Source organism: Mobula birostris, chromosome 16, assembly GCF_030028105.1.
Source record: "Mobula birostris isolate sMobBir1 chromosome 16, sMobBir1.hap1, whole genome shotgun sequence".
Classification (NCBI taxonomy): domain Eukaryota; kingdom Metazoa; phylum Chordata; class Chondrichthyes; order Myliobatiformes; family Myliobatidae; genus Mobula; species Mobula birostris.
Genome location: NC_092385.1, coordinates 31,080,194 through 31,104,448, shown reverse-complemented (window position 1 = coordinate 31,104,448; position 24,255 = coordinate 31,080,194). Strand labels below are relative to the sequence as shown.

Sequence of the window (24,255 nt, the reverse complement as noted above, 5' to 3'; positions counted from 1 at the left end):
GTCACAGACCTCTAGTCAGCACAAGCCCCACTGACCACTACTCTCTGTCTCCTAAGGCCAAGCCAATTCTGAATCCAAATGGCCAATTCACTGTTGATTCCATACATGTTATTAAAGACAGCATTCCTATAATTGGACTAACTTCTGGGAACGGTTCATATTTTTAAAAAAGCACACATGCTATAAAACTCCAAAACATTCCTAAATTTCCCATCAAAACTCTGCTTCCACATGAAAATCTCACCCCTGTAATGATCAAGGCTATAATCTCAGAATTCCTCCACTTTAGAGTATCAGATCAACAAAATTCTGCCAGGAAAATTTCAAATCAGCTACATGTCAAAAAACTAGCATGGTTTAGCATGTAAGTTTGCATAAGTTTAGATAGAACATGAAATTGGACAGAATATTGAGTAGAATAGTTATCCTGCCAGTTGGCTTTAGGTTGTGGCAGCTCGCCCACGCAGCAAGCGAACCAGCTCCAGCAGTCGCGGGCGAGTCCATAGCCAGCGGAAACCGAGAGGGCTCTGAGTGTGGGGCAGACCTCGGCCCGGAAGCTGATGTTGCTTCCACCCTGCAAGGGGCGGGGTTGCTGGGAGCAGGTTACTTAAGCGTGCACCGATTCAGACAGTAAACGGTTCAACCAGACCCTGCTCGACTCAGTGTGTGGCTTTCACTCGTCGCATATCAGCTTGACTACATTGGTGATCCCAACAGTCCAATGGCATTTAGACCCAACATGAACGACTCGGCTCTGCAGAATACAGTTTCCCTTAAATAGCCAACCTTCTGGACCACTCAACCCTTGGTCTGGTTCGAGCAAGCAGAGGCCCAGTTCCAGGTCAGGCAAATTGTCTCAGACGCCTCCAGGTATTACTACGTGATGAGTGCCCTCGACCAGGAGACAGAGGGCTGCGTTATCGACTTTCTGCATCAGCCCCCTGCAACAGACAGGTACGAGGCATCCAAGGCCCTGTTAATTTGCACATTTGGTCTCTCCCGCCGTGAATGAGCCACATGGTTACTGCATATGGACGGCCTGGGCAACCATGCGCCATCAGCCCAGATGAGTGACATGCTAGCACTGGCAGATGCCCATAAGCCTTGCTTGCTGTTTGAACAGATCTTCTTGGAGCAAATGCCAGAAGATATCTGCCTCCTGCTAGCAGATGAAGACTTCAGAGACCCGCACGGACGTGCTTTGGCGCGCCAAACAAATTGGTGGAATCACCATCAAGATTAGTGTTGCGGCACGGCCAGAAGTCCAGCCCTCCCACACCCCAGCAGCGGAACACATAACACCCACACCAAGGGACGGCACCATTTCTGAGTGTTGGTGTTTTTATCATCAAAGGTTGGGTTCCAGGGCCCGCCGCTGCCGACCGCCATGCTCACTCCAGGGAAACGCCAGGACAGCCATCGCTGATGGCTACAGTGGCTGGTCACCATGATAGCCTCCTCTACGTTTGGGACAAGCACTCTGGGCGTAGATTCCTGGTGGACACGGGGGCAGAATTCAGTGTCCTACCCCCCTCGAGCCATGATACCTGAACTAGAAGAACAGGACTGGAACTTATGGCAGCCAACAGCAGCACCATCTGCACCTATGGCACAAGAACCATCCCCTTGCAGTTCGGTTCCAAACACTTTACATGGACATTTACGCTGGCCACAGTATCACAGCCATTGCTGGGTGCGGACTTCCTCCGCGCACTGCCTGCTCGTGGACTTGAAGGGACGACGATTGGTCGATGCGAAGACGTTCCAGACTTTCACCCTCGGTGAGGCCAGGTTACCGGCCCCGTACCTGAACTCCGTCACTTATTCCGACAACGAGTTCGCCAGAGTGTTTTCGAGTTCCCACCTATCATCACGCCGCAGTTTTCCCCAACAGACCCCAAGCACGGCATGATGCACCACATCCCCACACAGAGACCTCCCCTTCATGCCCAGGCCCACAGGCTACCGCCCGACAAGCTCTGAATTCAAGAAGATGGAGGAGATGGGGATTGTGCGGCGTTCTGACAGCCCGTGGGCCTCCCCACTCCATATTGTCCCCAAGTCCGTGGGAGGGTGGAGACCGTTCGGTGACTATCGGAGGCTGAACGATGCCACCACGTCCAATTCCTATCCGATACCACACATCCGGAACTTTACGGCCAACCTGCACGGGGCGCGCATCTTTTTGAAGATTGGCCTGGTCCGAAGGTATCATCAGATCCCAGTCCACCCGGACGATGTACGCAAGACGGCCCTCGTTATTCCCTTTGGCCTGTTCGAGTTCCTCAGGATGCTGTTCGTGCTCAAAAGCATGGCGCAGACTTTCCAGTGCTTGATGGACGCAGTAGGGCGAGATCTGGACTTTCTCTTCATCTACCTGGATGACATACTTATCGCCAGCTGCTCCCGCCAGGAACATCTAGCACATCTACGCCTGCTCCGCCGCCGCCTAAGCGACTACAGCCTGACTATCAACCCCACCAAGTGCCAGTTCGGCCTACCCACCATTGACTTCTTGGGACACCAGATCAACCGCCATGGAGCTGTTCCTCTGCCGGCAAAAGTTGAAGCCATCTGCCAATTCGCCAGAACCAGCACTGTTAAAGGCTTGCAGGAATTTGTTGGGATGGTTAACTTTTATCACCGTTTCCTGCCCTCAGCGGCCTGGATCATGCGGCCCCTTTTCGGCTTGATGTCCGGCAAGTTCAAAGAGATCACCTGGACAGAGGAGGCGAAGGCAGCTTTCGAACAAGCCAAGAACGTGCTAGCAAACGCCAATCTCCTAGTCCACCCCCGGGTCAACGTCCCCACTGCCCTCACTGTGGATGCCTCCGACGTGGCAGCTGGCGGCGTGCTCGAGCAGCTCATCAAAGGTAAGTGGAAGCTGCTCGTCTTCTTCAGCCGGCACCTACGACCCCCGGAACTTAAGTACAGCGCTTTTGACAGGGAGCTGCTGGCCCTGTACCTTGCTATCTGGCACTTCAGGTGCTTCCTGGAAGGGAGGGAGTTCACGGTCTTCACAGACCACAAGCCCCACACTTTCGCGTTTGCCAAAGTGTCGGGCCCGTGGTCGGCCGCCAGCAACGCCATCTGTCATACATCTCGGAGTTTACCACCACAATCAAGCACATCTCCGGGAAGAACAACGTGGTGGCCGACGCGCTGCCATGCACCTCCATCCAATCAGTGCACTCTCTGTCTCCGGGGGGTGGATTATTCGGCGTTAGCTGAGGCACAACGACTGGACAGCGAGATGCCGGCGTACCGAACCGCAGTCTCAGGACCCCGCCTCGAAGACATACCCATTGGGCCCGAAGGTAATGAGCTCTTTTGCGATGTGTCCACCAGGCAACCTCGGCCCATTGTCCCGACGGCTTGGAGGCGCCGCGTTTTCGACGCCTTGCATGGTTTAGCCCACCCTTCCATCCAGGCGACCATCCGGCTGATCGCAGACAGGTTTGTGTGGCATGGCCTACGCAAGCAGGTCGGGCACTGGGCAAGGACATGCACGCACTGTCAAACTCCAAAATCCAGAGGCACATGAGGGCCCCACTGCAACCCTTCCAGCCGACACATAGGAAGTTTGAACATGTCCACGTGGACATCATCGGCCCACTGCCGGTTTTGAGAGGAGCGAGATACCTGTTCACCATGGTGGGCAGGTTCATGAGGTGGCCGGAAGCTATCCCATTCGCAGACACGGCCACGGAGACATGCGCCAGAGCCCTGATTACCACCCAGGTGGCACGGTCCGGACTCCCAGCCCACGTCACTTCAGACAGGGGTGCAGTTCACATCAGCTTTGTGGTCAGTGCTGGCACAACTCCTTGGAACCCAGCTCCACTGAACGACTGCTTACCACCCGCAGTCCAATGGCCTGGTGGAAGGTTTCCACAGGCATTTGAAGTCAGCCCTGATGGCACGCCTCTGAGGGCCAGACTGGGTTGACGAACTCCCCTGGGTGCTGCTTGGCATCCGCACGGCACCCAAGGAGGACCTGGCCGCATCATCAGCTGAACTTGTTTACGGTGCCCCGCCCACAGTTCCCGGTGAGTTTGTGCCAGCACCCCGTGGCCGGGAGGACACACCTACGGTGGTCCTAACTAAACTCCGGGAGCAGCTTGGAACACTTGCTTCAGTCCCAATGTCCCATCACGGAACAACACCCTCTTTCGTGCCCAAGGACCTACAACAGAGCAAGTATGTACTCATTCGCCAAGGCACACACAGACCACCCCTGCAGCGACCATACGAAGGACCCTAAAGGGGGTGCACCATAATGGGACGACCTGCGTTCTCGATATTGGTGGTCGTGAAGAGACTTTTTACCATTGACCGTCTCAAACTGGTGCATCTAGACCTTGAACACCTGGTTGCGGTGCCACCCCCACGACAACGAGGCCGGCCACCTAAAAGAACTGACAGTGTGCAGGCTGTGGACTCTGCACCTCTTATTGCTAGTTCGGGGGGAGGGGGTTCATGTGGCAGCTCGCCCACGCAGCAAGTGAACCGGCTCCAGCAGTCGCTGGCGAGCCCACAGACAGCGGCAACCGAACAGGTTCTGAGTGTGGGGCAGACCTCGGCCCGGAAGCCGACGTCGCTTCCACCCTGCAAAGGGCAGGGGTTGCTGGGAGCAGGTTACTTAAGCGCGCACCGATTCAGACAGCGAACAGTTCAACCAGACCCTGCTCAACTCAGTGTGTTGCTTTCGCTCGTCGCGTATCAGCGCAACTACAAGATATTTTTTATCTGGAGGAACAAGAACTAACAACATCTGTTGCCTATTAATGAAACATTTTGGCATGTAATTAAGACGTCCAGAACTGAGATAAACTGAATTAGTTCAGTGTATTGTCATGAACAGGACTCGTGTTGAATTAAAGATAAGTAATTTCTGACTCTCATAATGAATCAAATCACAGCATACAGTGGTAATGAATTGTCTAATGCAGGATTATCTAATGTAGATTTGGTTGATACAATCTGTTAGTGGTTCCAGAACCGTGTAACTGAAATACAGACTTCATAGTGAAACTTTAAAGATTGCAGATAGATCTGCATTTGCTAAAAGTTGTGTATTCTAATGGTATATAGTTTAGGTAAAAAAAAATCCAGTGTTGTGTTTTACAAGAACAGGCACACTGAGTTTCAAGCAAATATTCCCCCATTTGTGCAATGCTTTTTGAGTCGTTGAGTAAACAGTCAATGAAATATGTCGGATGTGGGGAGATGATGAATAGAGACAAGGAATAGTTTGGAATAAATCTCCCTTTATTATGCATCATCATCATTTTTTTTTTCACTTTCTCCACCAAGCTTTCTCTATAACCTCAAGAGTGTGGTTGGTATCAATGGCCAAATTTGTCCCAGTGCTTTACAGAAATCCTCTGTTTTCAATAAATTTTCAAGTGAGCTGAAACTACTTATTAAATTCTTACTATACACATATCAATCACAACCAGTCTGTAGTATCAGCATTTTGAGAATCCCTGTCAGTATGTAAACACTTGATGGCAAAATTATGTGATAGCTAAGCCCTCTGCCTTCAGCGCTGACCCCTTGCTTTCAAGTCAAACATTTGTGCTTCCATCTCTATTCCAGCTGATGAAGTGTTGGGCTGAACTTGCCCTGTTTTAATATTACTAACGATTATGACTCCTAACTCTGTATTGAAGACAGGAACACCACATATGAAGAAGCTCCAGCCCTAAGCCAGAAAATTTTTTTGAGAGTGTGTACTCAAATTCGCGATAACCTTCTTTAAAAAAAATTCTCCCGTGATTATTCTGAGCAGAGATTATCATTGATTAATGACTTGTTAACAATAATTATGGACCTTTTTATGGAAATAGGATGAGACCTGTTGCTTAGTTACATGTATTCATTATTTTATATTGATAAAGGTATAACAGAGGCAGATTGAAATAAATGAAGCTTTAGAAAACCTGTCAAGAATTATTAATATTACTCTTTTAAAATATAGTTGAAAAATGACATCATACTAGTATTATACTTGTACCTCATTCAGTATATACAACATAAAAAACGTGAAGTTACAAGTTTTGATACATATTCATAAAAGATCAAGGAAAGAAAAATAACCACACTTTACTCTCAGGGAGACTTTTCTTGCTCCACTAACAGTGACAAATATTTCATGTCTGGCTCACATTTGATTGTTTTCATGGAGCACTAGTCTCATCAATAAGTCTATTCCTTTAGTTTTTTAGCACTGAAAACAAAGACACATATGAATATGTCAATGATTCAAATAGTTATGGAAACTATTTCCGAAAGGTCCTCTTATTGACTAGGCAATTCTTTTACTACTGCCTTACATATTTCAAACCTTGTGGTACATTCAGAAAATTTTCCCAAGTTAACCAGTTCTTCACATATTTTATCCCCCCCCCCACACACACACAAAATTGAGCAATAATTGCTAGCTTAGCTACTAACTTAATATCAATGCTCTCATCATGACAAACAGAAAGAAATTTACATCAGCTAATATCTTTTGTTAGTTGTTCTGCTATGTTTGTTCCCATCATTCATATTCTATCTTTTACTGTGGTTCTTGTGCTCATGGACAAAGCATTAATGTGCTGAATAATTTATTCTTTTTCTGGAAAACTATCAAAAAAGGAAAGGAGCACACTGTGTTCTTTAACATATTCTCCATCACTGGGTGGTTTTCCCTGTTGAACAATAATCATTGAAACTAGCACTAACTAAGTTGAAACTACTGAAATAAATGTCATCAAAATATTTCACTGCATTTTTTGTTGCTGATTTTTCAAGAAATTTATTATATTATTTTCTTGCTACTTTTAGTGCAAAATTTATGAACATTTTCATAATTCACAATTAACACTTCAACACCTCCACCCACTAACTCCAACACAACTTTATTATTTCCTGTCAGTCACCAGTGGTACCTTATGGACATATAATCAATCTATGCTTATAAGCAATCTTAAGTATTTATATTTATTGTTTTTGTAGTTATTATTGTGTTCTTTATCTTTTGTATGTTTCTTTGCACAGCATCGTATCTGAAGTAACAATTATTTAATTTTCCTTTACACTTGTGTGCAGGAAATGACATTGAACAATCTTGAATCTTGAAGTAATGTTGTTTTACTAATATATTTATTGTGAAAAATTAAATACGCATGGCGGTCCTAAACTACATATCAAATTTACCACTTTTATCACTGAATATCCGGTGTTCACTCACAAATGACAGAAGAGAAAATATAGACAGAACTGGTCCAACCATTTGCTATACAAATACTGATGTGTGTACACCATGTCTGCAAGGATTTCAAAATGTATCATCCAATGTCATGTGCTATCACAATCATCTAGCTGTTGCCAAGATGGAGTGAGGTGTTTCTTGTGATAACATTTCGCTGTTCTTGGGTTGTAAAAAATTTGGCAGTAACATTAATAATTATCACAAGAGATTCTGCATTTGCTGCAAATCCAGAGCAACACACACAAAACGCTGGAGGAACTCAGCAGGTCAGGCAGCATCTATGGAAATGAATAAACAATGACATTTCGGTCCAAGACCCTTCTTCAGGACCTATTCTTCAGATAATTATGATGTACTTTTTTAATATGAGTGGGGTTCAAAGAAACTAGGGGGAGCACTGCATGCCAGGTGCCAGCAAAATTTTTGCGTGTGCCTTTTTGGGCACCTGTGCCATAGGTTCAACACCCCTGGTAGCCTATGCTTTACCGAAATCAGAATCACAATTCTATGTGAATATAGTAGCAGTGAGGAGACAGGAGTCCTTCAATGATGGAAAGGTATATTTAGAAATGACATAATAGAGAAGAGATAATGATAAGGGAAGAGGAAAGTAGGTAAACTTGGGGAAAGCAGTGTGAAGGGAAATGAAGAACTAAACATAAATTGATGGGAAGTGAAGAGGATAATGATCACTAATGGAGCTAAGGAAAATAAGGAACGAAAGATTGGAAAACTGAGGAAGGAAACAGGAGTAACATGAATTCAGAGAGTAGGAGTAGTGAACTGTGGGTTTCAAATAACAACATAAGCCAAGTAGGATGGAGATGGGAAATTAATGGCAGTGCTGGTGGTGGAAGGGCAGTGGGAGCAGAAGGTTGAGGTAGAGGAGATTCCATCAAGAGAAGTGTTATAAGAATTGCAAGTCTTGCAAAGAGTTTCTCTGTGAAATAGTGAGAAACTGGATAGAGTGCAGTGTCTTCAAGTGCTACATCATGAATCTGGAGCAGGTCAGATCTGGGAAAATGACTAGAAGAGAAAAGGTGGTTTAAATGGTCAATTTAAAATAGTGATGGAGGCACATGAGACTGCAGGTGCTGGAAACTGGAGCAAAAATATAAGCTGCTGTGGGTACAGCAGCATCTATGGAAGCAGAAGGGATGGTTGATGTTTTGATATGAAACCCTGCATCAGTTCTGTGAGTGGAGAGTGAAGGCAGCCAGTAGATAGAAGTGAGAGGGAGCAATAAGATAAAGGCTGGTAGGTGACAGGTGGACCCAGATGAGATAGAGTGATGTTGGGCAGTTCATTTTGTTTGAAGTAGTCATAGCACCATAGAGAAATGCAGCACAGAGTCAGGCCTTTTGGCCTAATGAACCCATGTTGACCATAGTGACCACCCACCTGGTCCCAATTTCCTGCATTCGGCCCGTATTCCTCTAAGTCTCGGCCTTCCATCTACCTATCCAAGTGCTTCTTAAATAATACTATTGTACTTCCAGCTTGCCTTCTTCTGGCAGCTTGTCACCACCCTCTGCATAAAAATGTTGCCTCTCAAGTCCCTTTTCAATATTTCCCCTCTCACCTTAAATCTGTATCTGCTAGTTTAGGGCTCCCTATCCTAGGGAAAAATCTGTTATCAGCCTCATTAACTATGCCTTTTATAATTTAAAATAATCACTACAAGATCACTCTCATTGTCCTACGTTCCAAGGAATAAAGATCTAGTCAACAGCTAGCCTGGCCAATCTCTCCCTATAACTCGGGCACTGTAGTCATGGCAACATCCTTGTAATTCTTTGCTGAACCCTAAGCAGAACAAGGTGACCAAAACTGTACATAGTACTACAAATGCGACCTCACCAAAGCCTTATATAACTGCAACAATATGCCCAATTTCCTACCTCAGTGCTTTGACAGATGAAGGTCAGCATGCTAAATGTTCTTTTTTACCACCCTGTCTGCCTGTGAAACCACTTTCAGTTAACTATGTACTTGTACTCCTAAGTCTCTCTGTTCCATAACACTTCCTGGTACCCTACATTTCACAGTACATGTCTTACACTAGTTTGACTATCCAAAGTACAAACCTCGCTCTTATCTATATTGATATCCATTTGCCTCTCCTCGCCTCACTTTCCTAGCTTCCTCAAAAAACCTCTAAAGAGTTCATGAAGCATGATTTTCCATTCTGAATCTCCTAATCAGATTCTGCCTATCCAGTGCTGGTAGATCCTGCCCTTTTGAATTACCCACTACTGATGTCAGGTTGACTAGACAATAGTTTCTTGACTTGACTTTGCTACCCTCCTTAAACAATAGCACAACATTAGCCACCTTCCAGTCTTCAGGAACTTTACCAGTGGCCAACGATGAAGTAAGTATCTCTGAATTCCTCTGCAATTGCCTCCCTAGCCTCCAGCAAAGCCTAAGGATGGATTTGATCAGGTCCTGGGGAGCCATTCACCTCAATACACTGTAAAAAATGCCCTTGTTTAATTTGATTAAAAAGTCCATAAATTTGTGAAGTATAAATAAACCAAGTTTTCATGGATACAAAGCGAAAGTGTAAAGTAAAGATAATCGATGGAAAAGTGTATTTGAATTTTCCAGCTGTTTTTCTGAGTTTACTTGTTCTCCACCCAACCTCCTACCAACACCCCCACCCAATCTTAATTTACATGCAATTGCCAAGTTGTTTTCATCTCAGTGATGTCAAGTTTTCTGAATATTGTTCCTTCTACTGAAAGCTTTTTAAATTACCTGATGTCAGAACTTTGAAAAAAATGAATCTATATAATGGAAAAATGTTGTACACTGATCTGTTAAGATAGTCATATGAAGAGCAGCTAATGTAATTTGATTGAAGGGCTACCACTTTCAGAGTTATTTTCATGTCTATTCTTTGGCTCTTATCTCAAACATCAACTTTGCAATGTAGCAATTGTATAATAACAAAATAAATTTGCAACTAAACATACATGAGGCACAAAAAGAGAAGATTATCAACCCTGTACATCCAGGTAGGTTGTAAGTGCATTCCTCATTGGCCTAACCACACACAAATACAGAAAGAATAATGGGAAATTTCCTCTACTTCTTCAATGATACTCAAGCAAAGCTGTAACAATCACACCCTATAACTTCAGCAGTAAAAGCAATTAGAGATTAATTTTCTATAAGTAGGAATGCAACTTTGTGTTCAGAAATTTATCACATTTCTTCTTAACATTGTTGAGAATTTATTCCCATCTCTGGGTGAAGTTTTCCTTAGAATGAAAGGGTGGGTCTTATGCAGTGAACAGTAGACACTGAGGAATGTGATAGAACAAAGGGATCTGGGAATACAGGTCCATAATTCATTGAAGGTGGCATCACAGGTAGATAGGGTCATTAGCCTTCACAAATCAAAGTATTGAGTATAGTAGGACAGATGTTACGTTGAAGATGTATAAGGTGTTGGTGAATTTGGAGTATTGTGTGCAGTTTTGGTCTCCTACCTACAGGGAAAGTGTAAATAAGGTTGAACGAGTACAGAGAAAGGGTGTTGCCAGGTCTGGAGGACCTGAGTTATAAGGAAAGATTGAATAGGTTTGGACTTTATTCCTTGGAACATAGAATATGGAGAGGAGATATGATAGAGGTAAACAAAATTACGAGAGGTATAGATGGCATAAATGAAAGCAGGCTTTTCCACTGGTTAGGTGACTGGAAGACCATAAGACTTAGGAGCAGAATTAGGCCATCCTGTCCATCGAGTATGCTCCGCTGTTCCATCATAGCTGATCCCGGATCCTTCTCAACCCCATATACCCGTCTTCTCACCATGTCATTTGATGCCATAACCAATCAGAAAACTATCAACTTCCACCTTAAATATATCCACAGTCTTGGCCCCCACCACAGTCTGTGACAGAACATTCCACAGATTCACTACTCTCTGGCTATAATATTCCTCTCTACCTCTGTTCTAAAGGATCACCCCTCTATTTTGAGGCTGTGCCCTCTAGTTCTGGATATCGCCACCACAGGAAATATCCTCTCCTCATCCACTCTATCTCATCCTTTCAACATTTGGTAGGTTTCAATGAGATTCCCCCACATTCTTCTAAATTCCAGTGATACAACTCCAAAGCTGCCAAATGCTCCTCATATGTTAACCTTTTCATTCCCGGAATCATCCTCATAAACCTCCTCTGGACTCTCTCCAATGACAGCACATCCTTTCTGAGATATGGGGCCCAAAACTGTTGACAATACTCCAAGTGCGGCCTGACTAGTGTCTTATAAAGACTCAGCATTATCTCCTTGTTCTTATATTCAATTCCCCTTGAAATAAATTCCAACATTGCATTTGTTTTCTTTACCACAAACTCAACCTGTAAATTAACCTTCGGGGAGACTTGCATGAGGATTCCTAAGAGCCTCTGCACCTCTGATGTTTGAACCTTTTCCACATTTAGATAATAGTATGCAGTATTGTTCCTTTTGCCAAAATGCATTATTGTACACTTCCCAACACTGTATTCCATCTGCCCTTCTTTTGTCCATTCTTCCAATTTGTCTAAGTCCTGCTGCAATCATATTGCTTCCTCAGCACTACCTACCACCCCACCTATCTTCATATCATCTGCAAACTTTACCACAAAGTCATCTTCCATTATCCAAATGATTGACAGACAATGTGAAAAGTAGTGGTGCCAATACGGACCCCTGAAGAACACCTAATCACTGGCCAACCAGAAAAGGCCCCTTTTATTCCCACTCACTGCCTCCTCGCTGTCAGCCATTCCTCTAACCATGCCAGTATCTTTTCTGTATTGCCATAGGATTTTATCTTGTTAAGTAGCCTCATGCGTGGCACCTTATCAGATGCCTTATGAAAATCCAAGTAAATGACATCCACCACCTCTCCTTTGTCCACCCTGCATGTTACTTCCAAAAAGAACTCTTAACAGATTTGTCAGGTAAGATTTCACTTTACAAGAACCATGCTGACTTTGGCTTATTTTAGTATTGGTCTCCAAGTAGTTCGAAACCACATCCTTAATAATAGACTGCAACACTTTCCCAACCACTGAAATTAGACTAACTGGCCTAAAATTCTTTTCTTTTGCCTTCCTCCCTTCTTAAAGAGTGGAGTGATATTTGCAATCTTCCAGACCTCTGGGACCATGCCAGAATCAAGTGATTCTTGAAAGATCATGACCAATGCATCCGTTATCTCTTCAGCAACTTCTTTCAGGATTCTGGGATGTACTCCATCTAGTCCAGGTGACTTATCCATCTTTAGCCGTTTGAGTTTGCCTAGAACTTCCTCCTTTGTAATAGCAATGGCACTTACTCCTGCTCCCTGACATACACGGACCTCTGGCATACAACTGGTTTCTTCCACAGTGAAGACTAATGCAAAGTACCCATTAAGTTCACCTGCCATTTCTTTGTCTCCCCATTACTACCTCGCCACCATCATTTTCCAATGGTCCAATATTAACCTTCACCTCTCTTTTACTCTGTATATAACTGAAAACACTTTTATTATCCTGCTTTATATTATTGGCTAGTTTGCCCTCATATTTCATCTTTTCCCTTCCTATAGCCTTTTTAGTTGCCTTTTGTTGGAATTTAGAAGTTTCCCAGTCATCCAGCTTCCCATTCACTTTTGTGACTTATATGTCCTTTCCTTGGCCTTTATGCAGTCCTTATCTTCCCTACAACCAGACATCATGGATTAAGGGTGAAAGGTGAAAATTTTAATGGGAATATGTGGGGAAATGTCTTCACTCAAAGGGTCATGAGAGTGTGGAATGAGCTGCCAGCACTAGTGGTGTATGCAAGCTCGATTTCAATGTCTAAGTGAAGTTTGGATAGGTACAAGGATAGTAGGTATATGGAGGGCTATGGTCTCGGTGCAGGTCAATGGGAGTAGGCAATTGAAATAATTTTGACATCGACTAGATGGGCCAAAGTGCCTTTTCCTGTGTTTACTTCTCTATGACTATGAAATTTGCTGTTTTGTGGCAGTAATACAGAAAAAAATTATGTTACATTAAAACTTATGTAAGCTTAAAGCTTAAAACTTATCAGCTTAAAGTATGGATTGATACCTGGAAGTATGATGTGGTAGCTATTAGTGCAACATGGTTACCGGAAGGGTGCGATTGGCAACTAAATATTCCTGGATTTAATTGCTTCAGATGTGTTAGAATTGGAGGGACAAGAGGGGGAGGTGTTGCATTGTTTGTCAGAGAAAATATTACCGCGGTGCTCTGGCAGGGCTCGTCTAGGGAGGCTATTTGGGTGGAATTGAGGAATGGGAAAGGTGTAGTAACACTTATGGGGGAGTATTATAGACCACCAAATGGGGAGCGAGAACTGGAGGATGGATGCCACCTTCTTGAGGCCTTAATCATGGCGAGGCTTGTGCTTATGATGGAGCTTACTGAATCTACAATCCTCTGCAACCATCAGAATACTCTCCGTTGTACATCTGTAGAAATTTGCTAGAGTCGTTGGTGACACACGAAATATCGTTACACTCCTAATGAAGTATACCTCCTGGCATGCCGTTACCATGATTACCTAAATATGTTGGGCCCAGGATAGATCCTCTGAGATGTTGATGCCCAGACACTTGAAGCTTCTTACCCTTTCCACCACTGTGCCCTCAATGAGGACTTAGGTGTGCTCTCCTGATTTCCTTTTCTGAACTCCACAAGCAATTCCTTGATCTTACTGGTGTTGAGTGCAAGGTTGGTGACATGCCACCACTTAGCCAGCTTCTCGGTGTCTTCTTGTTGCCGTCTGAAATTCTGCCAAAAACAGTGGGTTCATCATTAAGTTTATGGATGGCATTTGAGTTGTGCCTAACTTCACAGTCATGAGTGTGGAGGGAGAAGAGCAATGGCTAAGAACACATCCTTGAAGTGAGCCTGTATGATTGTCTTCAAGGAGGAGATGTTATTACCCATCCACAATAACTGTGGTTTCCTGATGAGGAAGTCAAGAATCCAGTTGCAGATAGAGGTACAGAGATTTTGAAGCTTGTTGATTAGTACTGAAGGAGTAGTGGTGTTGATATTTCACTTTATAGCAAATCGTATTTATGTGTTTAGTTATTTTCTATTGAATTTTTAAATCATCTAGCTTAAAGTTATTTTTGCTTCTGGGTTTTACATCTGTGAGAATTCATCATTCAACATGAGCTGTTAGTTAAGAGGTTACCTCTTAAAATAGTACCTGATAGGAAATGACATCAGAAGACTACTGGATCTTTATAGGCAGATTTCTCTGAGGTAGTAAGCTCTGTCACTTATCTCTGACTGTAAAATCCATATCAAGATACATTTTTTGATTAACAATGAAGTTACTAAAATTACAACAACACACATCAAAGTTGTTGGTGAACGCAGCAGGCTATGCAGCATCTCTAGGAAGAGGTACAGTCGACGTTTCGGGCTGAGACCCTTCATCAGGACTAACTGAAGGAAGAGCTAGTGAGAGATTTGAAAGTGGGAGGAGACAGGAGGGGGAGGGATGGAGCCAAGAGCTGGACAGTTGATTGGCAAAGAGGATATGAGAGGATCATGGGATAGGAGGCCCAGGGAGAAGGAAAGCAGGGGGGGAACCCAGAGGATGGGCAAAGGGTATAGTCAGAGGGACAGAGGGAGAAAAAGGAGAGAGAGAGAAAGAATGTGTGTAAATCAATAACGGATGGGGTACGAGGGGGAGGTGGGGCATTAGCGGAAGTTAGATAAGTCAATGTTCATGCCATCAGGTTGGAGGCTACCCAAATGGAATATAAGGTGTTATTCCTCCAACCTGAGTGTGGCTTCATCTTTACAGTGGAGGAGGCCGTGGATAGACATATCAGAATGGGAATGGGATGTGGAATTAAAATGTGTGGCCACTGGGAGATCCTGCTTTCTCTGGTGGACAGAGAGTAAGTGTTCAGCAAAACTCTTCCTAGAGATGCTGCCTGGCCTGCTGCGTTCACCAGCAACTTTGATGTGTGTTACTAAAATTATAATCAAATTTCATTAAACCTTAAAGATTATGAACTGTTCAATGTACTTTGCATGTTGAAACCAGCAGCAGCAAAGTAATGATTTCTTATATATATTTTAACTACCATGCAGGAAGTAACTTAGTTAACTCTTAAAGAAAACTGAATATTTTCTATGCGTTAACTATATATGAATGTCAGGGTTAAAGCTGCTCAATATTAACTTGAAGGTGTTCAATTTTCAATAAAAGCAAACAGAATTTACTATGAAGGATAATTTGAAGAACTTATTAATCACTATTTTCATAAGATGGTGTTTTCTGTAGTTACCTGAGAAACGCTGATGTCTTTTATGAATAATTGAATTTTATTATACACAAAAGTAAGCGATAACATTTGATTTGCATATAGAGACCATCTTCTCATTGCAACTGAACTAGACTGAAGAAACTTTTCTTTATAATGTTGAGAATGATGTATATATCAAGGTGATATTTCAGCTTGACCACAAGCATGCTTATGAATGATTAAATCTAAAATATTTACCAATTCATATTTTCTCCCATAGACACTAACCTACCTGCTTAGCTTTACTTGAATTATCATTGCTATTTGTATGTCTGACTGCACTGACAATAGAAAGATAATTTGTCAGTATCATAAAGACGAGCTGCATGAGTTACACTTCAGAGAAGAAGATTAATTTAGGAACTATCATTCCAGAATTGCATGAGATCTTGACGTTGTCTTTAATAATAAATGATAACCAAAATGAATTTTGAGTATGTCTCTACACTGCCAAATAAAAGTTAAGATTTATCATATTATGCATTGATGCATGACTCAAGAGGATAATTGATAGTTTCTTTCCCTCTTCTCCATTTTTCTTTATATTTGTCATTTTACCCCCTCCTGAATGTACTAGTGGATGCTCCAGTGCAGTCACACACAGCGATGATTGGCAAATTAGTCAATAATGGAGACAGTTTCCCTGAGTCCAACAATTGTCTTGATATTCACTTGTGCAATACTTTTTAATTCAGCATTACACAATTAAAATATTTGTCCGTGAGTGAACCATGATAATATCATTTCCATGGTATTTTGTTACATTTGGACAGTTTAACTAAGCATCCCCAAATATTTCAGGGTAACTTGTCCTTCCTTGTCCTGAGTGCACCCGTTGTTATGTATTCATGGGAGAACCTACTCAAAGTCCTGAAGATCCAACTTAGATCACACTATCTCTAGAGTTCTGCCCAAAATTATCCTGAAGCAAAACCAATCTCCCAATCCCACCTCCGCTCCAAAGAAATCCACTTCCCAATTATTACATGTGGCATATTCACAGCTATTTCATCCTCTCCTTACCTTAGGGCCTTTCACTGAAACTCCTCAATGATGACCAAACTGCCAGCTCAATATGTTTAATCTTCAGCATCACAGCATCTAACTGTTAATCAGGTTCAGTCACACCTGTGACTAATTTCATAAGGCATGTCGAGGTTGTACACAATTACGAACGAATAAAGTTCAATGCCTAGTCACATAGGACCAGAACCTCATGCTCTGCTCTAACTCAACTTCAGTGAAGTGGGATAACAGCCAGATATGTATCTTAAAATATCTACACGATGAGGTGACATGATACCATAGCAAAGGCACCATGTTTGATGCAATAGTTAATGCTGCTGTCTCACAGCCCGAGTGACTTAGGTTCAATCCAGATCTTCATACGTGGGATTTATCTGGGTGCTCTGTTTTCTTCCTACATTGTTGTTTGGTTAATTGGATGCTGTAAATGATTCTTTAGTATAAGTTAATGGTATAAAGAGAAGATGGTAACATTGCGTGGGAGAGAATAAATTACAGGAGAACAAGGAGATGAGAGTGGAATGGGGCAAATGGAATTGCTCCATAGAAGCCAGGGTTGACCGAAAAGGCTGATTGATGTCGTTCTATGTCATTTGCATATTGAGTGAAAGCAATGTCTTTGTTGCAGCCAATTCTAGCAAACCAATTGCCGCTGCTGGCAACCTAGCACTGGTTGTTATCCTTGTATGACGTACCCTTTAATGATAATGTTCCACAAATTCAAAGAAATGTGTTTGATCCTTTATTAGCAGCTATCAAAACATACAATCATGAAGCAATGAAACATGAGCATAGTTTAGCATGGCTAAGCAGTTAATGAAAGATCTAACACCTGGTGGTCCCAGCTCCATACAGCCCAGAGCAAAGCCCAAATACGTAACTTATTCCCTTCACTTTTATCACACCACCCCTCCCCCACACTTCACTAGCTACCATAATAAATGCACAAAACAGAATACAATGCAAATAGAAAATGGTTGCCTGGCTCCTACAGTCTTCATCTGCTGTGTAAACATGCATAGATCTCCACAAAGTTTTCTTAGGTCTATCCCAGGAGTGGGAACTTGACTCAATACATCTTCTGTATGTTGAGTTCAAACGTGTCATCTTTCACCAAAGTCAACAACAAGAAGATTTGATTAGTTTACTGATTTGGTATCTTTAAAATTGGTATAAAATATATTTAATTCATGAAGTTCAAACCCAGTGTCCTCTGTAAGGGGTCTGTATGTTCTCCCCGTGGAATGTGTGGGTTTTCTCCAGGTGCTCTGGTTTCCTCCCACAGTCCAAAGACGTACCGGTTAGTAGGTTAATTGGTCATTGTAAATCGCCCCTTGACTACCTTAGGGTAAAATCAGGGGTTGTTGGGCAGTGTGGCTTGAAGCACCAGAAAGGCCTATTCCACGCTGTGCCTCTAAATAAATATAATATAATATAATATTCACAATGACAAATTTATTTTGAATATTGTTTCTTAACCTTAATAGCTTTGCATGTTTCTGCTGACTTTATAGCAACAGACTTGTACTTTGCACGAACGCTTGAAGGACGATCAGTTCCATTTGCCACAGCTGGAGACTGTTACAGTGCTGCCAGATGTCCACAGGTAATATAATTATTTTGCAAAATATATATCTTTAAAAATTTACAACATCCTAAAACATGACAAACGAACAAATAGAGAACTAAACTGAGAGACATTGGACCAGGGATGAATTGCCATACTTTCATAAACATATTGTTTAGATTATGAGAACACGCAGTCCTCGTCTATTGTCATTTAGAAATGCATGCATACATTAAGAAATGATACAATGTTCCTCCAGAGTGATATCACAGAAAAACAGGACAAACCAAAGACTAACACTGACAGAACCACATAATTATAACATATAGTTACAGCAGTGCAAAGCAATTTGATAAAGAACAGATGATGGGCATGGTAAAAAAAAAGTCTCAAAGTCCCGATTGTCTCCCGAGTCCCCGATAGCAGGCAGCAAAAGGGAGAAACTCCTTGCCATAAACCTCCAGGCACCGACAACTGCCGATGCATTGGAAGCACCCGACCACAGCCGACACTGAGTCCGTCCATCCAAAAACTTCGAGCCTCTGACCAGCCCCTCCGATACAGTCTCCTGAACACCATCCTCTGCCGAGCGCCTTTGACCTCGCCCCAGCTGCCGAAACAAGCAAAGCTGAGGATTCGGGGCTTTCTCCTCCGGAGATTCCGGACCACACAGTACCAGCAGCAGCGAAGCGGGCATTGCAGAAGTTTCACCAGGTGTTCCTCCGTACTCTCACGTCTGTCTCCATCAAATCAGAATTGTGCACAGTACCCTACTTGACACATAACAAATATTATTCACCTGAGTGGCTGCGCACGCTGCATCGCGTTGCCATCTTCTCCTCCTCCCTACTTTACAATCATAAGCAAATGAGAATTCATAAGATTTTTATCAAATTATTTTCACATCAAAAAAATCTGACTGTTATAACTTACAAGCATAATTTACAGAAATAGAATTTAGGATGCTGAGGTATTGGTTATATATTCTAAACAAACTGACTGCATTTGAAATAATAATGTGTTAACCTGAAAGAAAATCATGAGAAGTGTAGAACTATCAAAATGTTTTTGAGTAATGCTGGTATGAGGCTAGTTTAAAATATGATTTTGTGCTTCCATACTGTTATACATTTATTTTGCTGTAGGTATAGTAATAGATGTAAATTTTAAAATATTAAAATGGAAAGGTTTTTAAAAATTCATTAAGGTTTTAAGTTAATTTATCTTATCCTTTTTTTTTAATGAAATACTAGAGCAATTTTGAAACTAAGTTGCACAATGACATGGTGTTAAAATCAGACAGTAAAGTTCAAGGCTTAAAGTAAAGAAAAATTTATTATCAGAGTACATATGTCACCACATACAACACTGAATGGAATTATGAAGTTTGTATGCAGTTAGTACACTTTCTTATTTCCAAACTGGGTCCACCATGTGCGTGTGATGTGAAACAGTGTACAATGTTCACTTTGGCATTACTTGTGTGAAAATCTGCTATGAAGCTGGTCCTCAGATCCTGAGGATGGCCTCCTTTGGTGGTAAGGTTAAGGACCTGACCGCTTGTTGGATACGTCAGATAATCTCAAGATGTCTGTCATCTTCTGTATGGGTAATTTTATGATCAGCCCACATATCTACTCTATCACAAAAGATCCTACTTCACATTTCTGGGCAACCAGCCTTCTACCATCTCCTCTCTGATCACCCCTCCAACAATTGTGCTCCCTCTCTGAATGTCACCTCCTCCAGGGTTTCCCAATATCTGTATTCCCTCACCCCAATTGCTGCCCAATGCAATTCTTCATTGTTTTGAGCACATTCTGATCTCCGTCTCACACAAAGTGGGAGATGAATGCCTGTGAGTATATTCCTGTACGTGAGGCCTGTTCTACCAAATATGACGCATTGGGAAGTGGCAGTGGAAAACCAGAACCTGGGGCCTCACAGTAAACCATCCCTAGTACCCTTGTATTTCCACGTTAGCACACATTGTTTCAATTTCTTGCCCACAAATTGGTTAAACGACTTTGAATAGAATAAAACAAAACTTCTGCTTTCATTTTCAAGAAAACCATTTATCTTTGTAGCAACATATAAATTATTTTCTTCATACTGATTGCTAGGTATAATACTTAGCCCCGCCTAGCAGTGCTAAAATACATGTTGATGCAAAATGACCTAATGAAATAGCTATAACCAGACAAGGAAGTGTAAATGGTTTGCAAAGAGTACCATTATTAAATTGTACAATTTCAATATTCATGAAAATTTGGCAGGTAATTATTTATGCCAAATGTGCAGTATGTGCATTAAAGTTGAAATTTAATTGATAAATCTTACTGACGTTACAAGCTGACCAACGAAAAACTTCAAGGTTTTAATGAGAAATCTGATCATGTATTGAGATCTGACCTAGAAGAATATCAGAGTTGTAGCATGCAGTTCAAAATACTGACTGACTCTTAAGCTAGATCTTTTTTTATTATTAATTTTTATGCACTTCTGCAAGAAACAACAGAAAGAGAACCCAACAACAAAATGGAGATTTATACAGTGCAAAACAAACAAATCCAATATGTAATTCATAACAATAAGAAAATAAAGCACCCAAAAGAGAATTATGTAAAATTAGTATCCACCCCAAACTCGCACTGAAAAAAGAAAAACCCAGGCCAACCATTGTGCATATAAAAGAAAAAATAAATCAAACAGAGCATTCAACCCCAGAGAATTGTAAATATATATAGGAAAAAAGAAAATATAATGCTGACTACCAAAAGTATAATGTAATTCACAGCAAAAAAACTGTATAACTTACAAAAAAAAGCTGGAAGTAAGGGATTGTAGCATACAAAAAAAAGGATAAACTTACCCTAAAGAAGAATGGTGAAAGTATTCAAGGAAAGGTCCCCACACCTTGTGAAACTTAGTGTTTGAATTGAGAAGTGAATAGTTAATCTTTTTGAGGTCTAAACAGGCCATAAGTTAGATCTTAACTAATCCTATTTCTTAATTCCTCATTTTCTCCATAAGTCGTAATACTCATATCTAATAAAATCTGTCTTGCTTCCTTGGCTGCAAAAGGGTTCTTGAGAAAGAGTACCAAACTGTCTCTAATCAAATCATTAGAAAGAGATGTCATGGGGTCGGAAGGTATTGAATCATTATGGATCGAACTAAGGAACTGCAAGAGTAAAAGACCCTGGTGGGAGGTTCTAGAATGGTTCCAGAAGAATGGAAAATTGCAAATGTCACTCCACTATTCAAGAAGGGAGAGAGGAAAAAGAAAAGAAACTACAGACCAGTTAGTCTGACTTCAGTGTTTGGGAAGTTGTTAGAGTTGATTATTAAGGATGAGGTCTCAGGGTACTTGGAGGCACATGATAAAATAGCCATAGTCAGTGTGGTTTTCTCCAGACAAAACCTTGCCTGACAAATCTGTTGGAATTCTTTGAAGAAATAACAATCAGGATAGACAAAAGTGAATTGTTTCATGTTGTGTACTTGGATTTTCAGGAGGCCTTTGACAAGGTGCCACACACGAGGCTGCTTAACAAGCTACGAGCCCATTGTATTACAGGAAAGATTCTAGCATGGATAAAACAGAGGATGATTGGCAGGAGGCAAAGAGTGGAAATAAAGAGAGCCTTTTCTGGTTGGCTAGAGGTTTCTTCCACAGGGGTCTGTGCTGAGACCAATTCCTCTTACGTTATATGCCAATGATTTGGATGATGGAATTAATGGTAAACACAAAATAATCTGCAGATGCTGGGGTCAAAGCAACACTCACAACACGCTGGAGGAACTCAACAAGTCGGACAGCATCCGTGGAAAAGATCGGTCAACGTTTCGGGCCGGAACCCTTCGTCAGGACCCAAAATATCGACCAATCTTTTCCATGGATGCTGTCCAACCTGCTGAGTTCCTCCAGCCTGTCGTGAGTGTTGCATGGAATTAATGGCTTAGTTGCAAAGTTTGCAGATGATATGAAGATAGGTGGAGGGGCAGGTATTTTTGGGGAAGTGGAGAGGCTACAGAAGAATTTAGACAGGTTAGGAGAATGGGCAAAGAAATGGCAGATAGAATACAGTGTCAGGAAGTGTCTGGTCATGCACTTCGATAGAAGAAGTGAAAGGCTTGACTACTTTTTAAATGGAGAGAAAATACAAAAAAACGGGACACGAGGAACTTGGGAGTCCTTGTGCAGGATTCCCTAAACTTTTATTGAGTCTGTGTTGAGGAAGGCAAATGCAATGTTAGCATTCATTTCAATAGGATTAGAACATAAAAGCAATGATGTAATATTGAGACTTTTTAAAGCGCTGGAGAGGCTTCACTCGGAGTATTGTGAGTAGTCCTGGGCCCCTTATCTTAGAAAAGATGTGCTGAAGCTGGAGAATGTTCAAAGGAAGTTCATGAAAATGATTTCAGGATTGAATAGCTTGTCATATGAAGTGTGTTTGCTGGCTCTGGGCCTGTATTCACTAGAATTCAGAAGAATGAGGGGTGACCTCATTGAAACCTATCAAATGGTGAAAGGCCTGACAGAGTGGATGTGGAGAGGATGTTTCCCATGGTGGGAGAAACTAAGATCAGAGGATACAGTCTCAGAATAGAGGGGTGTCCTTTTAGAACAGAGATGAGGAAGAATTTCTTTAGCCAGAGAGTGGTGAATCTGGAGTTCTTTGCCACAGGCTGCTGTGGAGGCCTAGACTTATGTATATTTAAGGTAGAGTGATAGACTGGTCAAAGTATGAAGGGATATGAGGAGAAGGCAGGAGATTGGGGCTGAGAGAAAAATTCGATCAGCCATGATGAAATGGCAGAGTAGACTTGATTAAGCCAAATGGCCTAATTCTGCTCCTATATCTTATGGTTTTATGGTCACAATGTATTGTGTGAAGATTTACTTGTTACCATTACATTGGAGAAATGCATAAGAGACATAACTTCAAAATAAGATTAAAATGTTCACTAAAATTAAGAAAAACATCATAAAAGGAAAGAGAGAGATGAGGAATGTCTTATAAGTAATTCAGGAAGAGCTAGGGCAACAAACAAATAATAGAATGACCACTTGTATGGGTACCAAGCAATAGACAATAGACAATAGGTGCAGGAGTAGGCCATTCCGCCCTTCGAGCCAGCACCACCATTCACTGTGATCATGGCTGATCATCCACAATCAGTTCCCTGTTCCTACCTTCTCCCCATATCCTTTGACTCCGCTATCTTTAAGAGCTCTATCTAACTCTTTCTTGAAAGAATCCAGAGAATTGGCCTCCACTGCCTTCTGAGGCAGAGCATTCCACAGATCCTCAACCCTCTGTGTGAAAAAGTTTTTCCTCAACTCCGTTCTAAATGGCCTACCCCTTATTCTTAAACTGTGGCCTCTGGTTCTTGACTCCCCCAACATCGGGAACATCTTTCCTGCCTCTAGGGTGTCCAGTCCCTTAATAATCTTACATGTTTCAATCAGATTCCCTCTCGTCCTTCTAAATTCCAGTGTATACAAGCCCAGTTGTTCCAATCTTTCAACATACGACAGTCCGGCCATCCCAGGAATTAACCTCATGAACCTATGCTGCACTCCCTCAATAGCAAGAATGTCCTTCCTCAAATTTGGAGACCAAAACTACACACAATACTCCAGGTATGGTCTCACCAGGGCCTTGTACAACTGCAGAAGGACCTTTTTGCTCCTATACTCAACTCCCCTTGTTATGAAGGCCAACATGCCATTAGCTTTCTTCACTGCCTGCTGTACCTGTATGCTTACTTTCAGTGACTGATGAACAAGGACACCCAGATCTCGTTGTACTTCCCCTTTTCCTAACTTGACACCATTCAGATAGTAATCTGCCTTCCTGTTCTTGCCACCAAAGTGCATAACCTCACATTTATCCACATTAAACTGTATCTTCCATGCATCTGTCCAAGTCACCCTGCATTCTCATAACATCCTCCTCACATTTCACACTGTCACCCAGTTTTGTGTCATCTTCAAATTTACTAATGTTACTTTTAATCCCTTCATCTAAATCATTAATG

At 42.2% G+C, this 24,255-nt stretch overlaps 1 protein-coding gene across 1 annotated transcript in view; it reads left to right on the top strand.

The window, feature by feature from the left end:
- adamts9 (ADAM metallopeptidase with thrombospondin type 1 motif, 9) overlaps positions 1-24,255 on the top strand; it is a 267,099-nt gene that overhangs the window by 224,105 nt on the left and 18,739 nt on the right. The window contains exon 37 of the mRNA XM_072280518.1: positions 18,152-18,243. Within this exon, the coding sequence (XP_072136619.1) occupies positions 18,152-18,243 (92 nt within the window). The remainder of the gene's footprint in view (positions 1-18,151; positions 18,244-24,255) is intronic.